The following is a 22,378-nucleotide window of genomic DNA, read 5'->3' on the forward strand; positions in this document are numbered from 1 at the left end:
TTGTCTGCTTCACTGAGCTATTACATCGGGAATTCTATATTGATATCTCAAAGAAACAAACCAACTGAAGTGCTAGCCCTTCAAATCTATTTGACTGTATAGAGAACTTATTACTATCAGAGAAAGTATTGCTGTGGAAAGTACTATCATAAGTACTCATAGTGTACTTGCCCATAAGCTCTCTAAAAACCATCCTATATCTATGCGATGTCCTTTATTTGTCATAACATAAATAAAAATCTACATTGTTACTAAATTATTATAACTATCTTTATATATATATATATATATATATATAAAACAAATTGCGAAATTATAAATATATATAAAGATAGTTATAATAATTTAGTTACAATGTAGATTTTTTTATTTATGTTATGACAAATAAACGACATCGCATAAATATAGGATGGTTTTTAGAAAGCTTATCACCATACTTATGGCAAGTACAGGTGTTGGTTTAGCAGTATCATTAACAGTATGTGGTGCAGCAACAGGAACTTTTACAACAGGCTGTACAATATTAGGTGCAGGTGTCAGAGTACCTCGTATAAAAACTAAAAAAAAATATAAAATATAATATCATAATATAATATAAAATTTAATATGTATAATATTCTGTGAAGCAGTTGCTATATATGATGTAATAACATCTATTGTCCTATGTTGTTCGGTCGAAGAATATAAACCATTACTGATAATGCAAAATAATGAAATCAAACAAAGGTAATTTATATTTTGCCTAAAGAATGTAATTTAATAAAAGATAATGGGTAAACGTCTTCTTATTTTATACAAAATATTTATTAAATGCACAAGCATAAATGAAACAGTGGTTGAAGTTAATATTAGCTGCTTGTAGTAACCAAGTGACGTAGTCTTCTTACCCGGTGGTTTTTTTTCCTTTTTCCTGTTTAGCTTCCGGTAACTACCGTTTAGATAATTCTTTAGAGGATGAATGAGGATGATATGTATGAGTGTAAATGAAGTGTATTCTTACCAGGTGGTTCGGTTTTAATTAACCACACATCTCAGGAATGGTCGAACTGAGACTGTACAAGACTACACTTCATTTACACTCATACGATACATATCATCCTCTGAAGTATTATCTAAATGGTAATTACCGGAGGCTAAACAGGAAAAAGAAAGCTATATGGAATTAGCAGGGCAAAAATACTATATATTCTATGATTTCACAGACAATATTATTCAAACACATTCTTTAGACAAAATATAATGACGGAACGTATTACTGTTGAGTACTTATTTACTGCCTGACAAGTGCCGTTCGTACTTCACATTTTTACATACAGTATAGATGTTGTATAAAGAAATACAATTTAAACCAGTTGATTAATGGATTCATTTCATGGAATCTCATACATTACGCTTAAAGTCGGTAGTAGATTAAAGCTAACAAATATCTTACTGCAAAAAACTGGATCATGTCTTCGAAATATTCTGATAAACTAAACAAATTCCAGATAAAAGCGTAATCAATTTTATAAAGATATCTTGATTTTGAGTTTAAATAATTACACTAAATTATTTATTAAGATGAAAGTTTTTTTCTTAAATTTAGTGACAAAATTATTAATCTCACTACTTTTGTTACACGACTACCCAAAAAGGAGTGTAATGTGTATATATATATATATATATAATGTCTAAGTAGATTTAAAAATTCTGAAAAAACTTTTACTATACAAAATTGTCACCTTCACATTCTTTAATTATCTTATATTAGTAATTATCCTATATTAAATAAGAACGTTTGTCAGCAATGTTTTTTTTTGGGCAGTCTTTTTTTTTAGTCTTTAATATTTATTTATTGTTTTATCCCTAAAAAGAAACTACAACAAACAGCAAATAAGAACAGTAGTAATATTGATAGTAGAAAGCTAGGTTTTCAGTATTTTTGATTAACTAAAATTTAAATTTTAATTGGTTAAAAGTGTTTCGATCTGTATATTAAGATTTACTTATTTATTTCAAATGTATAAATAGAAGCACTTTTGTAAAATCTATTATAATAGATTAAAAAAAGATATTATAAGAGACAATAAAAAAAGTACGTGTTGAAAATGTTTAAAAACATCATACATTTTTTCCGTATAGTTGTAAAAAAGAAGTGAAAGGATAGAAAATAATATTAGAATTTCATATATATTCTGTTTCAGGAGATCGTCTGTTAGATATACCTTGCAAAGTTTGTGGCGATAGAAGCTCTGGGAAACATTACGGAATATATAGCTGTGACGGTAAGAGTATATCATTTGATTAATACACTTACGTATTTATTTTTTAAATAAAATAAATACAGTATTTATATGATATAAATTGTTACCGTAATAAATTACATAAAAGGATTTACATAACATCGAATACAAAGGAAAATTTATTTAAAGCTAGAGGGTGAGGAAATGTAAGAACCAATACAAAAAAGTGATGAGGCAGAGAGATATTATATCAGTGGGGGTTTACAAATTGAATGTGGATATAAGCAAGAAACACGGATTAAAGAAAACTTTGAGAGAGACAATTCAAGAATAGAAAATAAAAATGTTTAGGTTAAATGATGATATTTTTCTTTAAACATAAAGTAAAAATTACCTTTAAAAAATATTTAGCGGCATTGATTCATTGCTAGGAAAAAAATTAGATTTGAAAATAAACTGTGATTGATTCGTATGATATTCTGAAAGTCTCCGGGTATCCAATGCAGCTTTCCTTTATCGGTGTCTTTAGGGAGCTGCGTTCCTTATTTGTATAGCGAATATTCCTGAACCTCATTAAATTTATAGATTGTCAGTCCAGGATCTATTAATTAGATCCCAACGATAATTTGAAATGATATCGAGAAGTCATTAGAGCTAAAATAAAACTGAAAGTAATTATTTTAATTATAATAAAGTAACAAAATAAGTAAAAAATTAAAGCAAAATAAATTAAATATTATAGAAGGAGAATAATTAGGAGATTAAAATTAGGAGAATTTGATTAAATTTTTTATTTGTCTTTTAAAACCACAAAAAACAGCAGTAGCGAAACATCGAAGGAATTTTAATAGAATCACATATAAATATAACAAAGAATTATTTACATACAGTATAAGTGTAGAGTTAGAGACACGAAAAATTGAAAAAGGAAAGGAAAAAATTGAGGTTTTTGAATTTTTATTACAAGAGAATGTTAAAAAATGGACTGATAAAAACAGTCCGTGAAATAAACGTATTGAAAAAGTGAGAAGTTTATATTTGTAACAATAGTACTAGATTGGTAAACAATGTGTTAAGACAACCAGGAAATTTTAACGTAAAAACAGTTAAGGAAGACAAATATAAAAAAAATGAAGCAGAATTTGAGGTTATAATCTAATTATCTGCATTCGTAGGATTTATGTTTGGTCTAATTTACTTTTTTCCGTTGTTATTATTATTATTATGTTTTTTCTTAATCTCTTTTTCTTTGGCATTATCCGTAATAAATATTTCGAAATTAAATTACGCACAGAACAGAGAGAAAAGAGAATTTCAACGAATCAATAAAATAAAATTTAAAAAATACATCAATAGCAGAAGTAAATACATATTCATAACTCCAGATAATTCTGTCAATAATTTAACTAGGTTAAAACTTAATTAATTAAGATTATAATTTAAAATATGCTTAAAAGAAATTTCAGTATTAAAAATATATAACAAAATTTTATAATAAAAATTAAGAATCATAATGCAACTTTAATTAAGAATCATAGTCATCTAATTATTATAAAAACTAGCATTAATTTTTTAAAAAATTGAATAATTTATGGAAAATAATAAAAATAATAAAAGTTTACAATAAAATTCATTTTCATAATTCTTTTTTAATTAAATATTTATTATTTTAGGTTGTTCAGGTTTCTTTAAAAGAAGTATCCATAGAAATCGTGTTTACACTTGCAAAGCTCAAGGAGAGCTTAAGGGACGCTGTCCGATCGACAAAACACATAGAAATCAGTGTCGAGCTTGCCGTTTAAATAAGTGTTTTCAATCAGCGATGAATAAGGACGGTGAGTAACATTTATTTAGTTAAATGAACGATAAAAATTAATTAATAACGTCTGTAAGTTTATAACTGTTATTTGGATTACAATAAAGATTTCAATATAAACCTATTTAAAATTGAAGATCGTAAAGCTGATAGAAAATATATTATTAATCTATCAATTTAAATGGTTATAGATATTAATGAAAGTTTAAAACATGGAATTAGAACTGTTTATTGGGCACGATCAATAACGCAGTTCTAAATACACAATCACTAATATATTATATACGGTTTGTCATGAACTCGGATGTAGTCATTATAACCGTTGTTGACTATACCGGATGTATAAAGAAGTCATCTACTGCTTACGTACTGTATTGTTCATAGTAGAAAAAAGTATTTGAAATTTTGTAGAAAATATCGAACCCGAATAAACAGAATTAATTATTAATTATATTCAAATATATTATTATTTAGCTTTAAGAATTAAAATTAAATTTTCAAACTCCTAACATTTTATTTTAATATAAAAAAAATTATATTAGATGAAGAAATGTAATCAGGCACAGAATTATTTCTTTTTATAGATTATTGTTCCATTTTTAAATTTTAAAGTAAGATTTACAGCAACAATTTTCGTCGTGTCTTTCTTGTTTAATTTTCTTAGTTAATTTGTAAAAAATGAGAACTCATTTTATCCCCAAAAATTCTTCAAATTTTGGAGAATAAATCATAGTTTTAACAGAAATAATGATTTAGGAAACACTAATTAAGTGAGGCTGCTTTCTTAGAAGTATGAAAAGAAACATTTTCTGTATTTAATTGTTTATTTGGTAGACAATACTGGATTTCAAACATGCACTAAATTTCATTTCTTATCAGTACGAAATCCGTTCTTCAGATGTGAATTTAAAAAAAAATAAAAGACCACAAACAAAGAAGGAGAAGCTAGAATGTGTTTCTTATATTTATGGAATGAACACATACGGGAATATTGGACGAAGTACATAAAATTAAACTTTAATAAAATCGTGTAAATTTGTAACTGATCTCGAAATAACATTGTCTTTAACGAAATTATATTGTTTTATATAATTTTCTGTCGAATTTATGCTCTCTATCTTGAAATTTATTTAGATTTGCGTTAAACGCAAGTTGTATTAACTAAAATAAGCATTTTATACTTGTTTTATCTTTCAATCCATACATTTTAGATTATAATCGTTGTTATAATCATATGATAAATATAAAAGTAAAATATATCACCGAACATTGACAAAAAAATATATATTCATCGATAGCTTATTTCTGTTAATTTGTATTTTTCTGTTTATTTGTGGTTATTTTATTTCTGTTGATTTTTAAGAACGCATGTGAACTCTTTCATACTCTTTTCTTTTACTTTTTTCTTTGAAAAATCAAAATGTTTGGACATACACTTTATTATACTTTGTATTATGATTGCGTTGACGTAGAGAAACCTGAATTGAAAATAAATTAATCCAAAGTATAATCCTATCTTTTCTTTTCTATTTTTAGTAGTTTTTATTTAAAATTAAAAAAAAAATAATACTGAATGTAATATTTAGAATTTTTTAGTTTTAATAAAATACATCATATATAGAATAAAACATTTGCAAATTGTTTTTTTTCATACTATAATTTGCAATATTTTCACTCAAATTTTTTTTAAAATGTGGATGATAAACGACAAAAAATCATTTACCATTTTTTATGTATTTACCTTGGAGAAAGCATTTATTTGATCTTCACCAAAACATATTTTATAGTGTCTTCTCTTTTGTGAAAATTAGTAAAATAATTCGGGAGTTCAACAAGAAAAGATATACATCGATAGCTTATTTCAGTTGATTTGCTTTTTATGTTGTGGAAATTTTATTTCAGTTGATTTGTAATTCTAAGAACCCGAGCAAATTTTTATATTCTTTTTTTTGAAAAATCAAAATCCTGAGGAAATTTTTTTTTACTGATTGCGAAGACACTCTCGAAGTAATTTCCTATTTATACCAAACGAAAAATGATTTTATGCAATTACTTATAAGTAATTATATAAAACCATGACTACTTATTTAAATTAATCCTTTTAATTTATTAGAATGAATTACATTTTCTTACGTAACAAGTGTTTTGAAATATTTTTATTAGGATTGGATTATTTTAATCGTGGTTTCCCTTCCTTGACTTACTTTCAAACCATGAAATATAATAATTAATTATTAATATTTATTAATAATTAATAAATATTAAAGAAAAGGATTATTAAGAACAAATATAAAATCTGTTCACAACAAAATCTATTGTACTATTTAATTTTCACAGTTTAGTAATGAATATTATGTTATATTGAGAATAACTAAAACGGAAAAAAATCGTTATAAAACAAAGAGTTTTGAAACTTTAAGGGGTCTACATTAAATCTCATCATCACTTACGGTATAAACTATAAAAATATTCAGCAGCTTTATTTCCTTTTAAACAATCCTTTAATGAATACAGATTTGGATAATATTTTCTTTAACACACCCGTAGCGAACAATTGAAAAATACGATAAATTAAACAATACGATACGTATTAATATAGAATTAAGTTATTAAAAATTATTCATGCGTAAACTTTTATTCTTTTCCAATACAAAGAATTCAAAACATTATTGAATGATAATCTCCTGAAATCTAATATTAGAATTAAATATTGCTTAATATAAAAGTAATCAGTAGATACAGCACGTAAAAAAAAATTAAAAATTAATTTAACAATATATTATTTTAATAGGAGCGGAAGTTGCTATAAAATGAATAAATACTTATTTTTTATAAATGCATTATTTAAGTAATTTATTGTTGATCTGCATATCAGCATCTGGTCAGCAAAGAATAAAATCTAAAAAAATAAATGAATAAAAAATATATAGAGAGAGATATTAATCTCATAAATCAAATCATTATAATATATCAGAATAAATAATAATAAATACCCGGTAAGGTGTAAGGTGTTATTCAGAGATGTAAACGGAACCGTACACTACGTATCTGGAGGATAGAATCCATTTAAAAGTGTTGGTGGCTATAGAGTATATATTATCTTTTATTGGATATCGGGTTTGAACGAGGTTCAGGTTCAGTTCGATGTTCAATGATGTGCCTGCCAGATGTGTTTTATTGCAACGATTCACATGAGTTCACAATGGATTTTGATCTAGATGAGGTGGGCTTCGAGTAATCCACATTTCACTTCTGTGATCGGTGCTTTGTCACTTGGCCGCGACCCTTCCTCTCCATTACAATAGCAGGCGATTTATAATCTCATTCCGACGCCCTCCCTACCTCTTCGTCCCTCCACACGACCCTCAAAACATAACCCCTTCCCCGGCATCGCCTCAAACAAACGCCTCCATACTCACCTACCCTATTCAGTACACTTTAATCTGCTTCCCTGTCTGTCTGTGATACATGTTATTATTGTTTTTGCAGGCTGTTAAGTTAGCTATTTATTAAATTCTTCATCTTTATACGTTTTTAAGAAAACGGAATAACAAAAAAAAAAAATAAATTAACGTTCCGACTAATTTCGTAAAAATTTAATATTAAACACGTTATTGGCATACAAACCACATAAAAATACGATACAAAAATATCATAATAGAAAGATAATTCTTCAACCAAAATTCTGAAAAACAAAATCATTAATAAAACTTAAAAATCGATTTTAATGATTTTTATTCCAATAAAAATTATTCGGTATATATGGTGCAGAATTAATGGCGGATTTTGTGACCGCTTGGTTTCAGTTCCTGGGTGATCTAAACCTTCTACGGATGGTAAAGCAAGTCCTGCAACTTGTAAGTTGCACTTATACTAAGTCCTATACTTGAAGTATGCGACTGTAAAGACATTGCATGACGGCTAATAAATCTTCCTGAACATGTTTGCTGTAGGAATGGTCCGCACATTGCCTGGAGGTCTGTTTTTTCATTTCTGAACCTGTTTCCTTAAAATTACGGATCTATTTGTTAATCGGATTTGCTGACGGTTTACGATCATGGCTTCCTAAATTAAACTGGCGACAAAATTCTCTACTCCTATCCTCCACACAGACATTTTTATAAAAATGTTTTTTGGGAGAAGCACGATGAGCACCATTTAAGTATCCATGATAATTAAATTGGCAAGATGACGTGTGCTGGCTTCTTTTTCAGTGTTGACAATACCCAGGTCCACCAACATAAATTTCAAAATTTCCTTTCCCCTGAATCACTGTATATTAAAATTTTATCAGAAACGTAATAAAATTTACGGCAGAAAATGTATTTTTAATTATTTTGTATCAGTTTTATAAAAATGAGTCTAACCATTCTTTGTACACTATATTTTGTGAAAATATTGGTGCAGTATAAGTATTTTTCTCTATATTTGGTTTGTATGTGCGTGTTTGCACTATAACCAAATGGTTATAAGCTATTTGAGGAAAAACAATCATTCTTAAAGACTGCATAACTGTTTCCCAAAATAGATATTTCAAGATGTCTGGCTTAAGTAAAGTGGTTTCTTTTTTCTATTACCTTCTTCATTAAACTATGTATATTGTTACATATCCGCATACCAATTTCACCGAAATATAAGGAATATTCAGGCCGACAAGTGACATATTCAACCTGTTCACCCTAGGAAAGGACTGTATAATGAAAAGCGTTACTCTCAGAGAAAACAACTGTAATTAGGGTTGTTTGTAATTCAAATAAATATCACAGCCAAATTAATGTTCCCATTTTCTGTGGTAAAGAATGCAATCATTATTTTCACGACTAGGAAATTTTTGGTTTATCTAAATACTTTTAAATGTCTTTAACTATAAATACTTTTTAATTTCCACTATTTTTGGTTATTTCTACACCATTTTGAGTTCAATTATTTTTCCGGATCTACATCACAAGAAAACCTCGGTATTCCCAAAGATTGGGGAGCTTCGATAACTTTTTATAAAAATGAAAAATATTTTTGTCATAGGAAATGTATAGTTTTATTACAAAAAATAAATCTTATCTACCTTAAGATTTGCCTTACATGCAATAATAATTTGCTAAATTATGAAAAACGAATGATTATTTTTTAAATAAAGAGGTTCCATTATAAATAAACTATTCTAATTATTATTTCTGCATAAATAATAATAATATATTAGTTATTATTAGAGTACCAATAATGAGGGAAAACATTATTCGTTAAAAATTCTAATCAATTCGTCAGATCTTAACAACCTAAGTTACGTAACTTGGTCGGGATACCTTTCAGTGTAAATAAAATTAATGCAAATTATAATCAGTATCACTGAGTTTCGACCCCATTTAGTCATACTAATATGGTTGTACTATGAAAAATAATACTCTTAGTTATATGTTGGTCAGAATAGAAAATACAGTAATAAGACGATAATAGTATGACTAAACAAAATGAAAGAACATCAGATGAGAGATTCTTGTTACAGGCGAAGTAATATGGACTATTCAAAAATACGTACGAGTATATGTAAATATACATATCAAAGTGGACAAATTTTGTGTCTTTTTTATTTTTTATTTGGGAAAAGGACTAATGCCAAAGTAGTCGATTCTTGTAACCCCGATAAAAAAAAAAAAAATTTATTAATCAGAAGATTAAATAGATTTGCATATAATAAGAATAATAAGTTGGACATCAAGCTAACTAGTTTTATTATGCTGAGAAGCTAGCTGATACTTATTACGTTAGCTGTTATAATTTCCTGATTATCTATTAGAATAGATTAGAATAGTTGAATTTATGGTTGGAGTTTTAATTTCGCAGAAACTGGCTAAAACCTGTAAGCTACTGGATGATAAATCGACAGTAATTAGTATTCATATATTTACTGACGTTGGGTCTCGGACGGTTAAACTTAATAAACATTCTGACAAGGAAATGACGATAATAGTTATAAATCATTATTTCTTACGTATCGCTGGCTGTAAAATTGAAAGCTCTACATACGCGCATGTACGTATTCTCTCCAGTTAATAATCCATAGATTAAGTGAAAGATATAACTAGAGCATAAAAATTTCTTATTAAAATAAATATCTCTAATTCTAAAGTTTTAATTTAAAAAATTTTTGTCAAACATTGTTAATCATAAAATCAACAAGAAACAATAAAAAAAATCTGTATCATCATTTTTTTCGTTTAGTTTGTAGGATTTATATTCAAGAGCACCGAAAGCTCTTTTTTTTAAGTTACTATTCTATTGAAAGTTTTATCAAAAACCGCTGAATGGGAGTTTCTTACGCCCTCATATCGTTGTCATCGTAGTCCAGACGGGGTTGACTCTGCTGCAATCAAGTAAGATCAATATTGGCACTCCGCCCAGCTGCACTGAACTTTCTTTGCATACCAATTAAAAAGGGCTGGCTCAAAAACAAAGATGAAGCAAAAAGATAGAAGAGTGAAAATTGAAAAGTTTCATCCAGAAATAATCCTTCCTTCCACAAAGAACGATGACAAACTTTCATCTTCATCTATACTTGCCTGCTTGACAATTTTGTTTTATTAACTTTGTATCAGTAACGATAAAACTTTTTTTTTAATTCATCTCTAAGTTTGTATTTTCAATGTGTTAAAACATTTCAGTAACAAAACAAAAATAAATAAAAATAATTAAGAGGATAACCGACTTACAAAATAATATTTTGAAATATTAATAAACCACAAATTATAATCACAAATAATTAATAATCAAAAATTATTATTATCAGTATTTTTTAGCTTAAAAAATGGTTTTAAATGTCCTAATTTGTGAAGGAAGTCTTTAATCAATCTAAAAAAAAATAAATACTTTTTTTTAAGAAAAAAAACTCCTTCGCAGTTCTGCACACTAAGACCAACTTTTCTTTTTCGACACCCTCACTATTTCGCAGTCAGAAACGCACTGATTTTCAAAGTGCAACGCACTACATACGTTAGATTAAGGAATAGACCCTACACACAAGCATCAAGTTTCAACTCACTCACCACTGTCACTCACTGCATAAACGCATATGAAAAATATACCACTGCACAGTCAACATAACCTCAATGAGGTTATGTTGTAAATCTTAAATTGAACGTAAGTCAAGAACAACTCATAAAATTTTCACATGCAAAATGTTAAATACATTACTACACTGTATTTAAATTTTAATAAGATTGATCTAATAGTTTTGGAAATTTTTGAGCCACAAAATTTTATACATAACCCTCTATATAAAATAAATTTAAGTGAATGGTATTTCCGAACTCTTCGTACCTCAAAACGTAAAGAAAATATGTTTTAACGCCCCTAGTCTCACCGTGCAACCGAAAGTAGTAGCGTTGTTTTTTCGAAAAGTCGGTAAAACGTTATTTAATATGAATCATACATAATTTTAACAAGAAAATTTAATTCTATTGATATTCATTTTATTTTAGTTATTTATTTATCTTTTTTTGTAATATACTTTATTATTATTTGTTTTCTTTGTATTTGACATTACTTCTCGGTGTTAAATTGTCAGTATTATTTGGAAGACACAGGCCATTCACTTTTTTTTTATGAACGATAAAATCTTTATCACTAAATTATACTTATGTTAAATTATTTTTTACTTGGAAAACATAAAAAAAAATCAATCAGGAGCCTCAGAATCCGATAAGAAAATGGTGGAATAGATAAAGTTAAATTATGTTTTTATTCTTTATGTTCAAGAAATAATATCGAATTTATCATTTTTTGTTTTTAAACACCTTAAATATACTAAAGTTATGCAATAATACATAACTTTTTAGATTGCTGTTAGATTTAATGCTTTTACTTCAAAACTTTGAAGAAAACGTTTCTTTTTAAAATATTTTGAAAATCAAATTGACTTCACGCTATAGATCTTTACGCTATACCAATCCAATTCTATGTATATTCACAATATAAAATTTTTAGAATATCATAAACGATCTACTTGTTCATATTAATTTTCACTTAAAAAATCTTCAGCTGATGCTATCTGAAAGTATCAACAGAGGAACTTCTCTAAATAAAAATTTTGTCTTAAATAAGGCCTGTACATAAAAATAAACAAAAGAAAAAATTACATACGGATTGAATTAGAACCTCCTCCTTTTTTTGAAGTTGGTTAAGAAATTTTTCTCATAAAGGTTAATTTCTTCCGAGGTGAAAATAAAACTGTAGAAATAATTTTTGGTTTGTTGGACAATCTCAAAATCTAGGTCACTTCAAAATCAATTTTAATTTTTTTTGTTAAGTAGGAATCTACATGACTTTTTTTGGGTGATTCGCATTCTTGCAAAAAACCTTTTTTCATGGAATTTTCTTAATTTAATTTGCAATTTTAAATACACTAAGTATTTATTTATTACAATGGCACCTCCAAAAGCTGTTGTTCGACCAGAAGGATTACCGGACCGGAATAAGAATTTATAGAAAAACGGAAGGGCGCGGACGATGAAAATTATTACGTTTCAACAATTAAAGGGATCATAAATACTGCCAAAGACCAGTGGAGGCCAACCCGGTGGGTTGATCTAGTGGTGAACTCGTCATCAAATCAGCTGATTTAATCTTTCGAGTACAATTAATCCTAAAGCCTAAAATTCGTTTAAAAAAAGGAAAAATGGGAATGGGTGGTAAACTTTAGTCTAACTTGAGTTTTCCTACTAATTTTTTTAGAATTTTCATGAGATAATGCTTTGAATATCAGAATGACATTAGGTTATACATTATTTACCAGCCTACCGGGTTGGTCTAGCGGTAAACTCGTCATTGCAAATCAGTTGTTTCAAAGTCGAGAGTTCTAAGGTTCAATTCCTAGTAAAGGAAGTTAGTTTTACGTGGATTTGAATACTGGATCGTGGATATCGGTGTTCTTTGGTGGTTGGGTTTCAATTAACCACACATCTCAGGAGTGGTGGAACTGATACTGTACAAGATTCTTGTCATTTGCATTCATACATATCATCCTCATTCATCCTCTTACAGTGGTTCCGGAGGCTAAACAAAAAAAGAAAAAGAGACCAGCAGAGAGAGTCAGTAGTTCTGCGAGGCCGTGTTCGGAGTAACCGTGATAAATAAAGCGATTACAGAGTAGTTTCGCAATCTCGAATTCGACGCGGTTGCGGTGACAGAGATATCAGTAAGCGTGTGGTAACAACGAGTGAAGAGTACGTCACGAGTATATCAGCGTGGATGGTGGGTGAACGCAGGAAGTTGTTAGGCGAGTTACTGGTAAAACACTTGTGAAAGTGACAGTATTCTACTCATTTATAAAGTGTAGGGTAGTTTATTTTTACTTAAACAGTAAAAATAATAATATTTGCAGAAATTGAATTATTAGAACTTTATACTTTTCTAGTTGTTGTAAATGCAATATTAGATTCTTGTAGTCATTATAACGTTTTATTAAATTGGACTGTGTTCTGGATTACAGATTAAACAACTCTTGTCCTTTTCATTATTTATTTTGTTTATACGTCTTTAGGAAAATAAATTGTATTTCTAAGAATTTTTTTTAGTCTGTTAATCTCTTAACATCCTGGTCGAACCGTGAACATACAACAATATAATAAATACTGAACATGTAAAACTACTTCAAAGAATTACCGTATAATTTCAACTTTTATAGTGTTCAGTTTTTATTTCAAGATAACAGAATAGTTGCAAGACTTTACTTCACTCGTTGGTTTAATTCTACATTAATCTGTACTTAATTAAAGTTTAGATAAAGAAGAATACAAGTATTAATCTTTAAAAAGGGTAAAAATAAAACAAAATTGATTATTCCTTAGTGTATCATGTACCACAAGGTACTTTTAGGGATAAATATAGCTTCAAGTTGATTAAATAAACTTGGGAGTTAAATTACTTAATTAAAACTTTTCAAAAAATATTATTTAAAATAAAACAATAACTTACTTTTTAATGAAAAATAAACTGAAGGGCATATTAATGATAAAATTTAATATTAATAAAAGAATCAGGTTGTCAATTAGTCAAATCTATTTTCACTTTTTGAAAATGTCATAACAATTATACACATGTACACCTACTTCTTACATCACTCTTTTCTAGCGTAAAGAATAAAAAAACTTTTAAAAGAATCTCTTTTTTCAATATTTTTCTGGCAGTTAATCAAAAACAAAATATAACTAAGCGAGTAAAAACGTTGACTCAAACCATAAGGTATATCAGCTTATGATATAAAACCTGAAACCCTTTACTATATTTACGCAGTAAAGGCTTTAAGTCTAGAAAAAAAAGAACGAAGAAAACTACCGACGCGTTAAGGAAATAAAAGAAGTAAAGAGAAAAATATGAGCGGATTTTCTTTCCTTTCCATCGTTATTCTCTTTTCACTGAAACCGTTCCCTTTTGTTTTTTGACGTCGGTCTCTATGGATTAAGCGCTCCATTAATCAGGCCTCTGAAGAAGCGGTAATGTCATTAGCGACAACTTATACTTCTAAAACCGTTTTCGCTTCCGTTCTAGACTGTAGTGTTCGACCTCCCGTGATAAATGCTCACCAAGTAATTAGTATCGATTTTAAACCGTTTTTAAGAGATTGGATAACAAAAAGGAAAAAACAAAAATAAAACCTGCAAAATTTATTACTTTATTTTCAAAGCTTTACTTTTTATAAAAAAAGTAATAATGAAAAGAAAAAGTGATTCAATCATAAGAGGATTTAACAAATTACTTTTAATAATTTGAAAAACTTAGTTAATGATGATCTATAATGGTCAACTTACTTTTGAATTGAATAAAAATGAATTCATACGTAATCGGTTTCCATTTTATTTACATGCTTTATCAATAATATTAATTTTAAACAAACAGGCAACAGTAATCGGTTTCGCTCAAAACTACGTGAGCTCGTTTCGTTGCCCTTCCTCGATTTCTAGAATTGTTTTTATAGAAGAAATAAATCGGTACGAAACCAAATATAAAATTATTTAATTGGAAATCATTTTATATTTGATTTTCAACAGGTTTTGTTGCATACGCATCAACTTAGTAAAAAAAATATTCCAGAAATGTTTCAAAAGAAATTTGTTTCTCATGATCAAAAGGATGAAGTTTGTGCTTAAAGATAAAGTTCTAATACTAAACTTAAAAATCGTTTTAAATTAAATATAAATTATTAAAAATAAAAAAATGTTTTTAAATTGATGTAATTGTTATAATATTTAATTAATTCCTCTAGATATTGTCCAAACTGTAAAAAATTTAAAAAAATTGTTTACATAAGGAGAGGAAGAACACGGATTCTTTCTATAAGATATATATGGTACATCTTTTCATTGACCTATAAAGTAAGACATACTCATCCGCTTTGAAATTATTTGGAACAGTTATTTAGGCAAATATAAAAATAATATTAACTTTGGTTATTATTATTATTAGCTACAAGATCGACAATGAATGAAAACGTTTGAAAAAATAATCACTGTCTAAACGAACAATAGGAATTTTTATACGCTATTTTCTTTATTATCTTTCCACATAAGAAATGAACTGTTGCAGAAAATTAAGTTCCACATACTGTCTTTGATCTAAGTAGAGAAACATCCTGAAAATTTTCAAAAGGAGTCCAAAATTTGAAAATTAAAATGGTAATTTAGTTTATTAACGCGGTTCAGTTACTAAGCAATCAAAAATCACTTATTCATAGTAGCTTTTTTTTTGTTTAACCTCCGAGACCACCGTTAGATATTGCTTCAGAGGATGAGCTGAATGATTTTGTAGCGTGTGTGAAAATGCCACGCCTGACCGAGATTCGAACCTGGGACCTCCTGATGAAAGGCCGAGACGCTACCACTCGCGCCACGGAGGACGGCATTCATAGTAGCTTGGATATAATCATTATTACAGAATAATTCCCGATTTCATTTAACCGTGATACGTCACCCGAAATCACGGTAAAAGTTAAAAAAGTAGTACAAGCAATAAACTACTCTCGTTTTTAAATAATTGAAGTTAAAAAGCACTGTAACCATTTAATGTTCTTTTATTTGAAAACTTTCACAAAAGGTTTTTTAACAGATTAAAAATTTAAGCAGAGTATTGAATATTGGTCACCTGTCATTGTTCAACAACGAAGTTCTTTCTTTTATATCGATAGAGTAAGTTTCCCAACTATTTAATTTCTAATTATTACGTATATCGTTTTTAAAACTATCGATTTCGATAAGCTAAATTCTGAGATCGGTTTCCAGGCAATCCTAGTCTACGTCGAGTTTTGTGGTCTAAATTTGCAATGAGGAAAATTCTTTATTTTAGTTTCAATATTTCTTTTAGTTTGAATAATGAATGCATTATACAGTTTACGCAAATTGACTTATACTACGTAATGACGTAAATACGTGTAATACAAGTAGCATAGCAAACAACACACATTATATCAGCATTTTTATAACATTTACTAAATTTTAAAACAGTCTTTTAGGATCTCAAACGTTTTACCTATTCTCTTCATAAATCTATTAATTAATTCCCGCTCTTTCAAATACTTTAGTTTTATGCTTAGTGTTTTCAAGTAAAGAAAGAGCTCATTTCCCAATATCATGGTAATCGGTAAATTTTTAATTTAAAAAATGTCCTTATCTTGTTGTTATACGGAAGGAAATGTAGAATTTTTTTCATCACTAAATCCTACCATTTTTTTTCTTTGTATTTCTGAAGTGAAGTTGTGTTTTTTAAATATAATAAGACCTCGCTATAACACGGTTCAACTGACGCGGATATTGTTATAATACGGTTATAAATGGATGTCCAAACAAAAAAAAAACTGTTATCAGATATTAAAACAAATAGATTTCTACTTTTTAGTAGTTATATAGAAACGAATTTTAACTACGTATGCATATTTAGTAATAAATTGACAGAATAAATAAATACGCTAATACATTTAGCTCTGTAAAATTACACATAGCTGTAAAAAATATCAACTCCAAGCAAATAAAAATAACTCACTACTTTTTCAAATAACTGTCTTCAATCTGAATCTTAAGTTATATACATTCATATGCGTTGCGTTAATGAAATAGTAACGTGTTCTTATAAATAGTACTCTATATTATTTAGTATTTGAGTTCATAATACTTACTACAGTACTGTATTTTCAGTTAGGTCATAAATGTAATTGCTTAAAAAACTATACAATTACCGTAATTTATCTTCCGAAAAAACAATGTGAAAATGAAATCCAGCTACAAAAATGTATGTATTCTACGATACGTACGCAGTGCAGTAATTTTATTTTTCTAGATTTAATTTGACCTATCATACTATAATTTTTAAGTGTAAAAACGATAATATTTTGATTGTCTTATTATACTAAGTCAATTGGCTTTTTTGTTAAGTTAATTGGCTTTTTTTTCCGTTTATCACTTTATCTTCGAAATAACGCGGTTAGCCTATAATGCGGGTAACTTGTTCTCCGGATGACCGCATTATAGAGGAGTCGAACTATATTTTTCAGATTCTTTTCTGTATGGTGCTAATGATCTTTCTAGTAAAATCAATGAAAAAAACTGTATGTTTAATAAAATTCATTTCTTTGTAATAAATCTCTTGAAATAGATAAAGCGTCATCCGGTTTGCTCTTAAACAATCACATTAAAACATGCTCTGTTCATTTAAATTGTGATTTTTAGAGTACTTTTTATTTTTTTCTGCGAAACATAATATGCATTTTTTTCTATACTTCCTCAAAACTAGAATATAGAATAATCTTGACTTTAAAACAATTTAATGTCAGAAACCCTGCTTTTTTAATTTTGCGAAAATCTCGGCTGTTATTCGTTCCTACTTAATTTTAGTCTTCAAGGGCTATAGACACCTTTTATATTTCAATTTTTTGTAGTAATAAAATCTTCCTTTTTAACTAGGATAAAATACAGTACATTAAACAGAAGCAGAGGAATCGGATTTTAAAATGCAAAAATATAAAAACAATTTTTTTTACCAAAAAGAAAAAAACGATTAAACTTGGAAAATGATATATTGGTTTGATGGTCGTGCTTTATTAACTGTAATAAATTAACCGACTTTAAAAAAGGAGATTATCAATTCGACAATTTTTTTTGTTTAATGTGTGATACGCAGTATCTCTGACGTTAGTAAACCGATTTTGAATTTTTTTTTAAACGAAGAAGTATACTTTTGGAATGGTTCCCTCTAAATTTTAACCAAATCCAATGATAATCTTAGAAAAAACACCAAAAAAAACCGAATGGCTCGACACCCTTAGCCGCTGACCGCTCGCACGGTACAAAAGAGGAGGTTTTATAAAACAATTTATAAAAAATAAAAATAATAACCTATTTCAATAAATAATAGTACTGAATAGTTACACATGATTATATTTCTATTTTTTAATTAAAGTAAAAGTATTTACAACAAACAACCATTTTTAAGTCGGTGTCAGCATTAAACATAAAGTAACGTAAAGTCGGTAACTTAACCGACTGTTTGGCGGCTAAACGGGATTCCTACATGTAAAATAGGATCTCAAGAGCATTTCACGATTATATCTCATCTTGAGTTCGCTAAGGCATATGTACTTGGTGATAATAGTTACCTAACCATCTATAAAGCATTGTTATATCATATTTTTGTATGTTTTGTAGCATTTTCTTCTTATATTATAATTTTCTAGATCGTATTTTATTTCAGTAAAATTTCTTTTACCAATTTTGCATTGTTTTAAGTAGGATTTGTATTATATATATATATATATATATAAAATAATTTTTTTTTTTAACTTGTATTGGCTGGCAGCGACTTTATTCGTTGTACTTTTAATTAATAAATAAGTATATATAATTATTAGTAACATTTTGTACTATTATTTTTTGGAAGTCGGTTTTATCTTTTTTAAATTATTTTATTTAATTATTAATTTTGTGATTTATAAATACCACAGATATTAAATTGCAAAAGAATGTTAATTCTGGTTAATTTGGCCCAAATTCAAACTTAACTTTTACAAAATTTCAGAAATATGTCCAGGGATAAATACGTTTCATTTATTTTTTTGAATTTTATTTTAGTAAAATCTTAATAAGATGAGAATTTTTAATATCATATTAATGAGATATTTTTAATATTTTGAATTACTTTTTTTACATAAAAATATATTGATAAATTTGGCATTTTTCTGGTAACTGGAATTTAAGTTATAATACTGGCATAAAATACTGAATACCATTATTCTTGTATTTTGACAACAAATCCATCAAAAGAGTAGTAAAATAAGTTTCAAAAATCGAATTAAAAAACGTCTTCAAAAGTAAAACTTTTAAATTCGTTTAATTTTGACTTTAGGAAGCCAAAAACTTTTTCAAAATATTCTATTCCTTTAATTAGCGCCAACTTCAAAAAGTCGAAACGTAAAGTGACGTTAAAAAAGAAATGTAACTTTTTTAATTTTTAGGGTTTTTTAAAAACCTATATTTTATTTTTTTTTAAACTATTACATTAGGGCGGATCAGAATCCCAAAGATAATTTTAAAATGAAGGTGTAATAGAAAGAAAAAAAGAGGTAGACAGAGAAAGAAATTGAAGGATATGGATAGCGGTCAAGAGACGATTAGGTACAGGTTAGAGAAGATTTGTTGATGGTAAAAACTTTGACGACTGTGGTGGAGAAGTCTAAAGTTCACAGTGAGCTGTAGCGTCAACGAAAAATGAACCAGTGTTATTGTTTTTTTAAACATAATCAAGCTCATGAAAGTATGAAAAAAGTTGTTTATAAGAAATGAAAAGGAATAAAATCTGTATCTTATACCTATTGAGAAACCTACTTATCTTATACCTACTTTGAGAAACGTAAACAGACTCTCTTGGGTAAGATAAGGCTCTCTGAAAGGCGGAAATAAGTAGTTGTTTTGTACGAAAACAATTTCAAAACATCATAAAATGATGTTTTATGATGTTTCTCCATATCTAAGATAACGTCTCGGAACAATAATGTCCTATATCTCAATTTTTATTTGTCTTCAGTCATTTGACTGGTTTGATGCAGCTATCAAAGATTCTCTATCTAGTGACAGTCGTTTCATTTCGGTATATCCCCTACATCCTACATTCCTAACAATTTGTTTTACATATTCCAAACGTTGCCTGCCGGCACAATTTTTCCCTTCTACCTGTCCCTCTAATATTAAAGCGACGACTCCAGGTTGCCTTAATATGTGGCTTATAAATCTGTCTCTTCTTTTAACTAACTTTAACTTTTAGTAAATATATGACAAGTGAGCGATTGGGACACGTAATACTGCATTTCAGCGTAATTTTCGTAGACAGTACGGTAGGAACCCTCCTAGTAGGCATACAATTTACTCCTGGCGCCAAACCTTTGTTGAGACAGGTTGTTCTGTTAAAGATACAAAATCATCAGGACGCCCACACGTCCCTGAAGCTGCTGTGAAGTAACTCGGAGAAAGCTTTGCACATAGTCCGAAGAAATTAACTGTGAGACTGACATTCCGTAAACGACTGTTTGGGTCGTATTACGTAAACGATTGCAATTGAAGCCGTACAAACTAACCGTGGTTCAACACATTACACCTAATTAAAAAGTTGCTCCGGTGCAGTTTTGTGTGGAATCGATAGATAAAATTGCAGAAAACGATAAATGTTTAGATTAGTGTAATTTTTAATGATGAGTTTACACCTCCCGTCAGTAGCAAGGTGAACACCCATAACTGCCGAATATGGGGTAGTGAAAACCCTCAAGAAAGTTTGCAGCAGATTCGTGATAGCTCTAAGGACAATTTTTTTTGTGCTCTAAGACAACAAAGACTGTTCTTCTTCTAGAACGCAACCGTAAACGGTATCCTTTATCTGCACATGCTTCAAAATGTTTTAATTCCTCAGTTAGATGATGTTGATGACCAAGATGGACGCCAATATCACTAAAAGGACGGGGACTAAAAGGACTTCATTACCGCCTAGAAGTCCGATATTTTCTTGATACTCGATTACCAGGTCAGTGGATTGGTCGTGAAGGTTCAATTTCATGGCCTGCTTGCTTCCCAGATTTGACCCCTCCAGATTTTTTCTTATGGGATTTCATTAAAGATCGGGTTTATGTACGACCTTTGCCTGCTAATCTTGTTCAGCTAAGACTTCAAATTAACGCCGCAGCTGCAGAGGTAACGCCCGACTTGTTGCAGTCTGAAATGAAATCGACTTCAGGTGGGATGTATGTCTCAATACAAATGGAATCCATGATGAACCAAAGTGAATGTTGGGCAACAAAGTTGATGTCTTTCTATGAAATGAAACCTCAACTGAATTTGTAAATTATCTCAATAAATTTTATACGTTTTAAAAATTGTGAAGTTCTTTTTCAATCACCCGGTATAATGAGACAAATATATTATTAGAATAGAAAATGATTGCACGATAACAGGGAATCGCTTATAAATTTCAAAGTACATGACTGGATGTTGGGTTAGATGATGTTTTGGTTATACGATCATATTGAATTGTTTGAACTAAAGAAAGTTCCGATGAAAGTGGAAAACAAGAAAGCACCAAGGGCAGATGGCATTACAGTGGCTATAAAGTCTCGAAAAGGTACGGTGTAGTTTTGCTTCAGTTTAAAATACTTTACTTGTTTAATATGTCTTGAAGAGGTGTCATTCCAGATGAATGACGAGTGGCCAAGGTTATTGTCATGTTAAAAAGATTTGATAAAATTAGTAAAAGTAACTATAGAGATATAAATCTGTTAAATGTGACTTGTAGTAAAATAATCAATGAAAGGCTACGTGTAATCTCTGTAATGTTATACGCATTTGATTACTAGATCGTGGATACCGGTGTTCTTTGATGGTTGGATTTCAATTAACCACACACCTCAGGGGGTGGTCGACCTGAGCCTGTATAAGACTACACTTTACTTCCTCTGAAGTAATACCTTACGGTGGTTCCGGAGGCTAAACAGAAAAAGAAGGGTTATACAATACTACGCTGCAACAAGCTAATACTGACTAAAGAGTGACCACCTAGTAGGTATAATGGTTAGAACACTCACTTCTAAATCAGTTAGTATCAGCTTCGATCCCTCGTCAAGTTGATATTTTCCTCTATCTCGTTAAAAAACCGCAAAAGTATATTTGAAGTCGTAATAAAAAAAAAGAAATTATATAACAGATATATTCAAAGCACTTATAAGGATAATGTAATTTTCGATAAAAAAATATTCTACTAAAGTTTTCTGGAATGAAACTTACAAAAGTTAAAGTTCTGGAATGAAAACTTACAATAAGATCGTCAG

The 22,378-nt window shown here is 28.7% G+C and overlaps 1 protein-coding gene across 1 annotated transcript in view; it reads left to right on the forward strand.

Annotated features, from left to right (window-relative positions):
* The first annotated feature begins 409 nt into the window (after positions 1–409).
* Positions 410–22,378, forward strand: part of dsf (nuclear receptor dissatisfaction) — a 63,393-nt gene continuing 41,424 nt past the window's right edge. Inside the window, exons 1-3 of the mRNA XM_075359216.1 lie at positions 410–548; positions 2,184–2,264; positions 3,896–4,057. Of these exons, the coding sequence (XP_075215331.1) occupies positions 410–548; positions 2,184–2,264; positions 3,896–4,057 (382 nt within the window). The remainder of the gene's footprint in view (positions 549–2,183; positions 2,265–3,895; positions 4,058–22,378) is intronic.

The sequence above is a fragment of the Lycorma delicatula genome, chromosome 3 (genome assembly GCF_047948215.1).
Source record: "Lycorma delicatula isolate Av1 chromosome 3, ASM4794821v1, whole genome shotgun sequence".
NCBI classification, from domain to species: domain Eukaryota; kingdom Metazoa; phylum Arthropoda; class Insecta; order Hemiptera; family Fulgoridae; genus Lycorma; species Lycorma delicatula.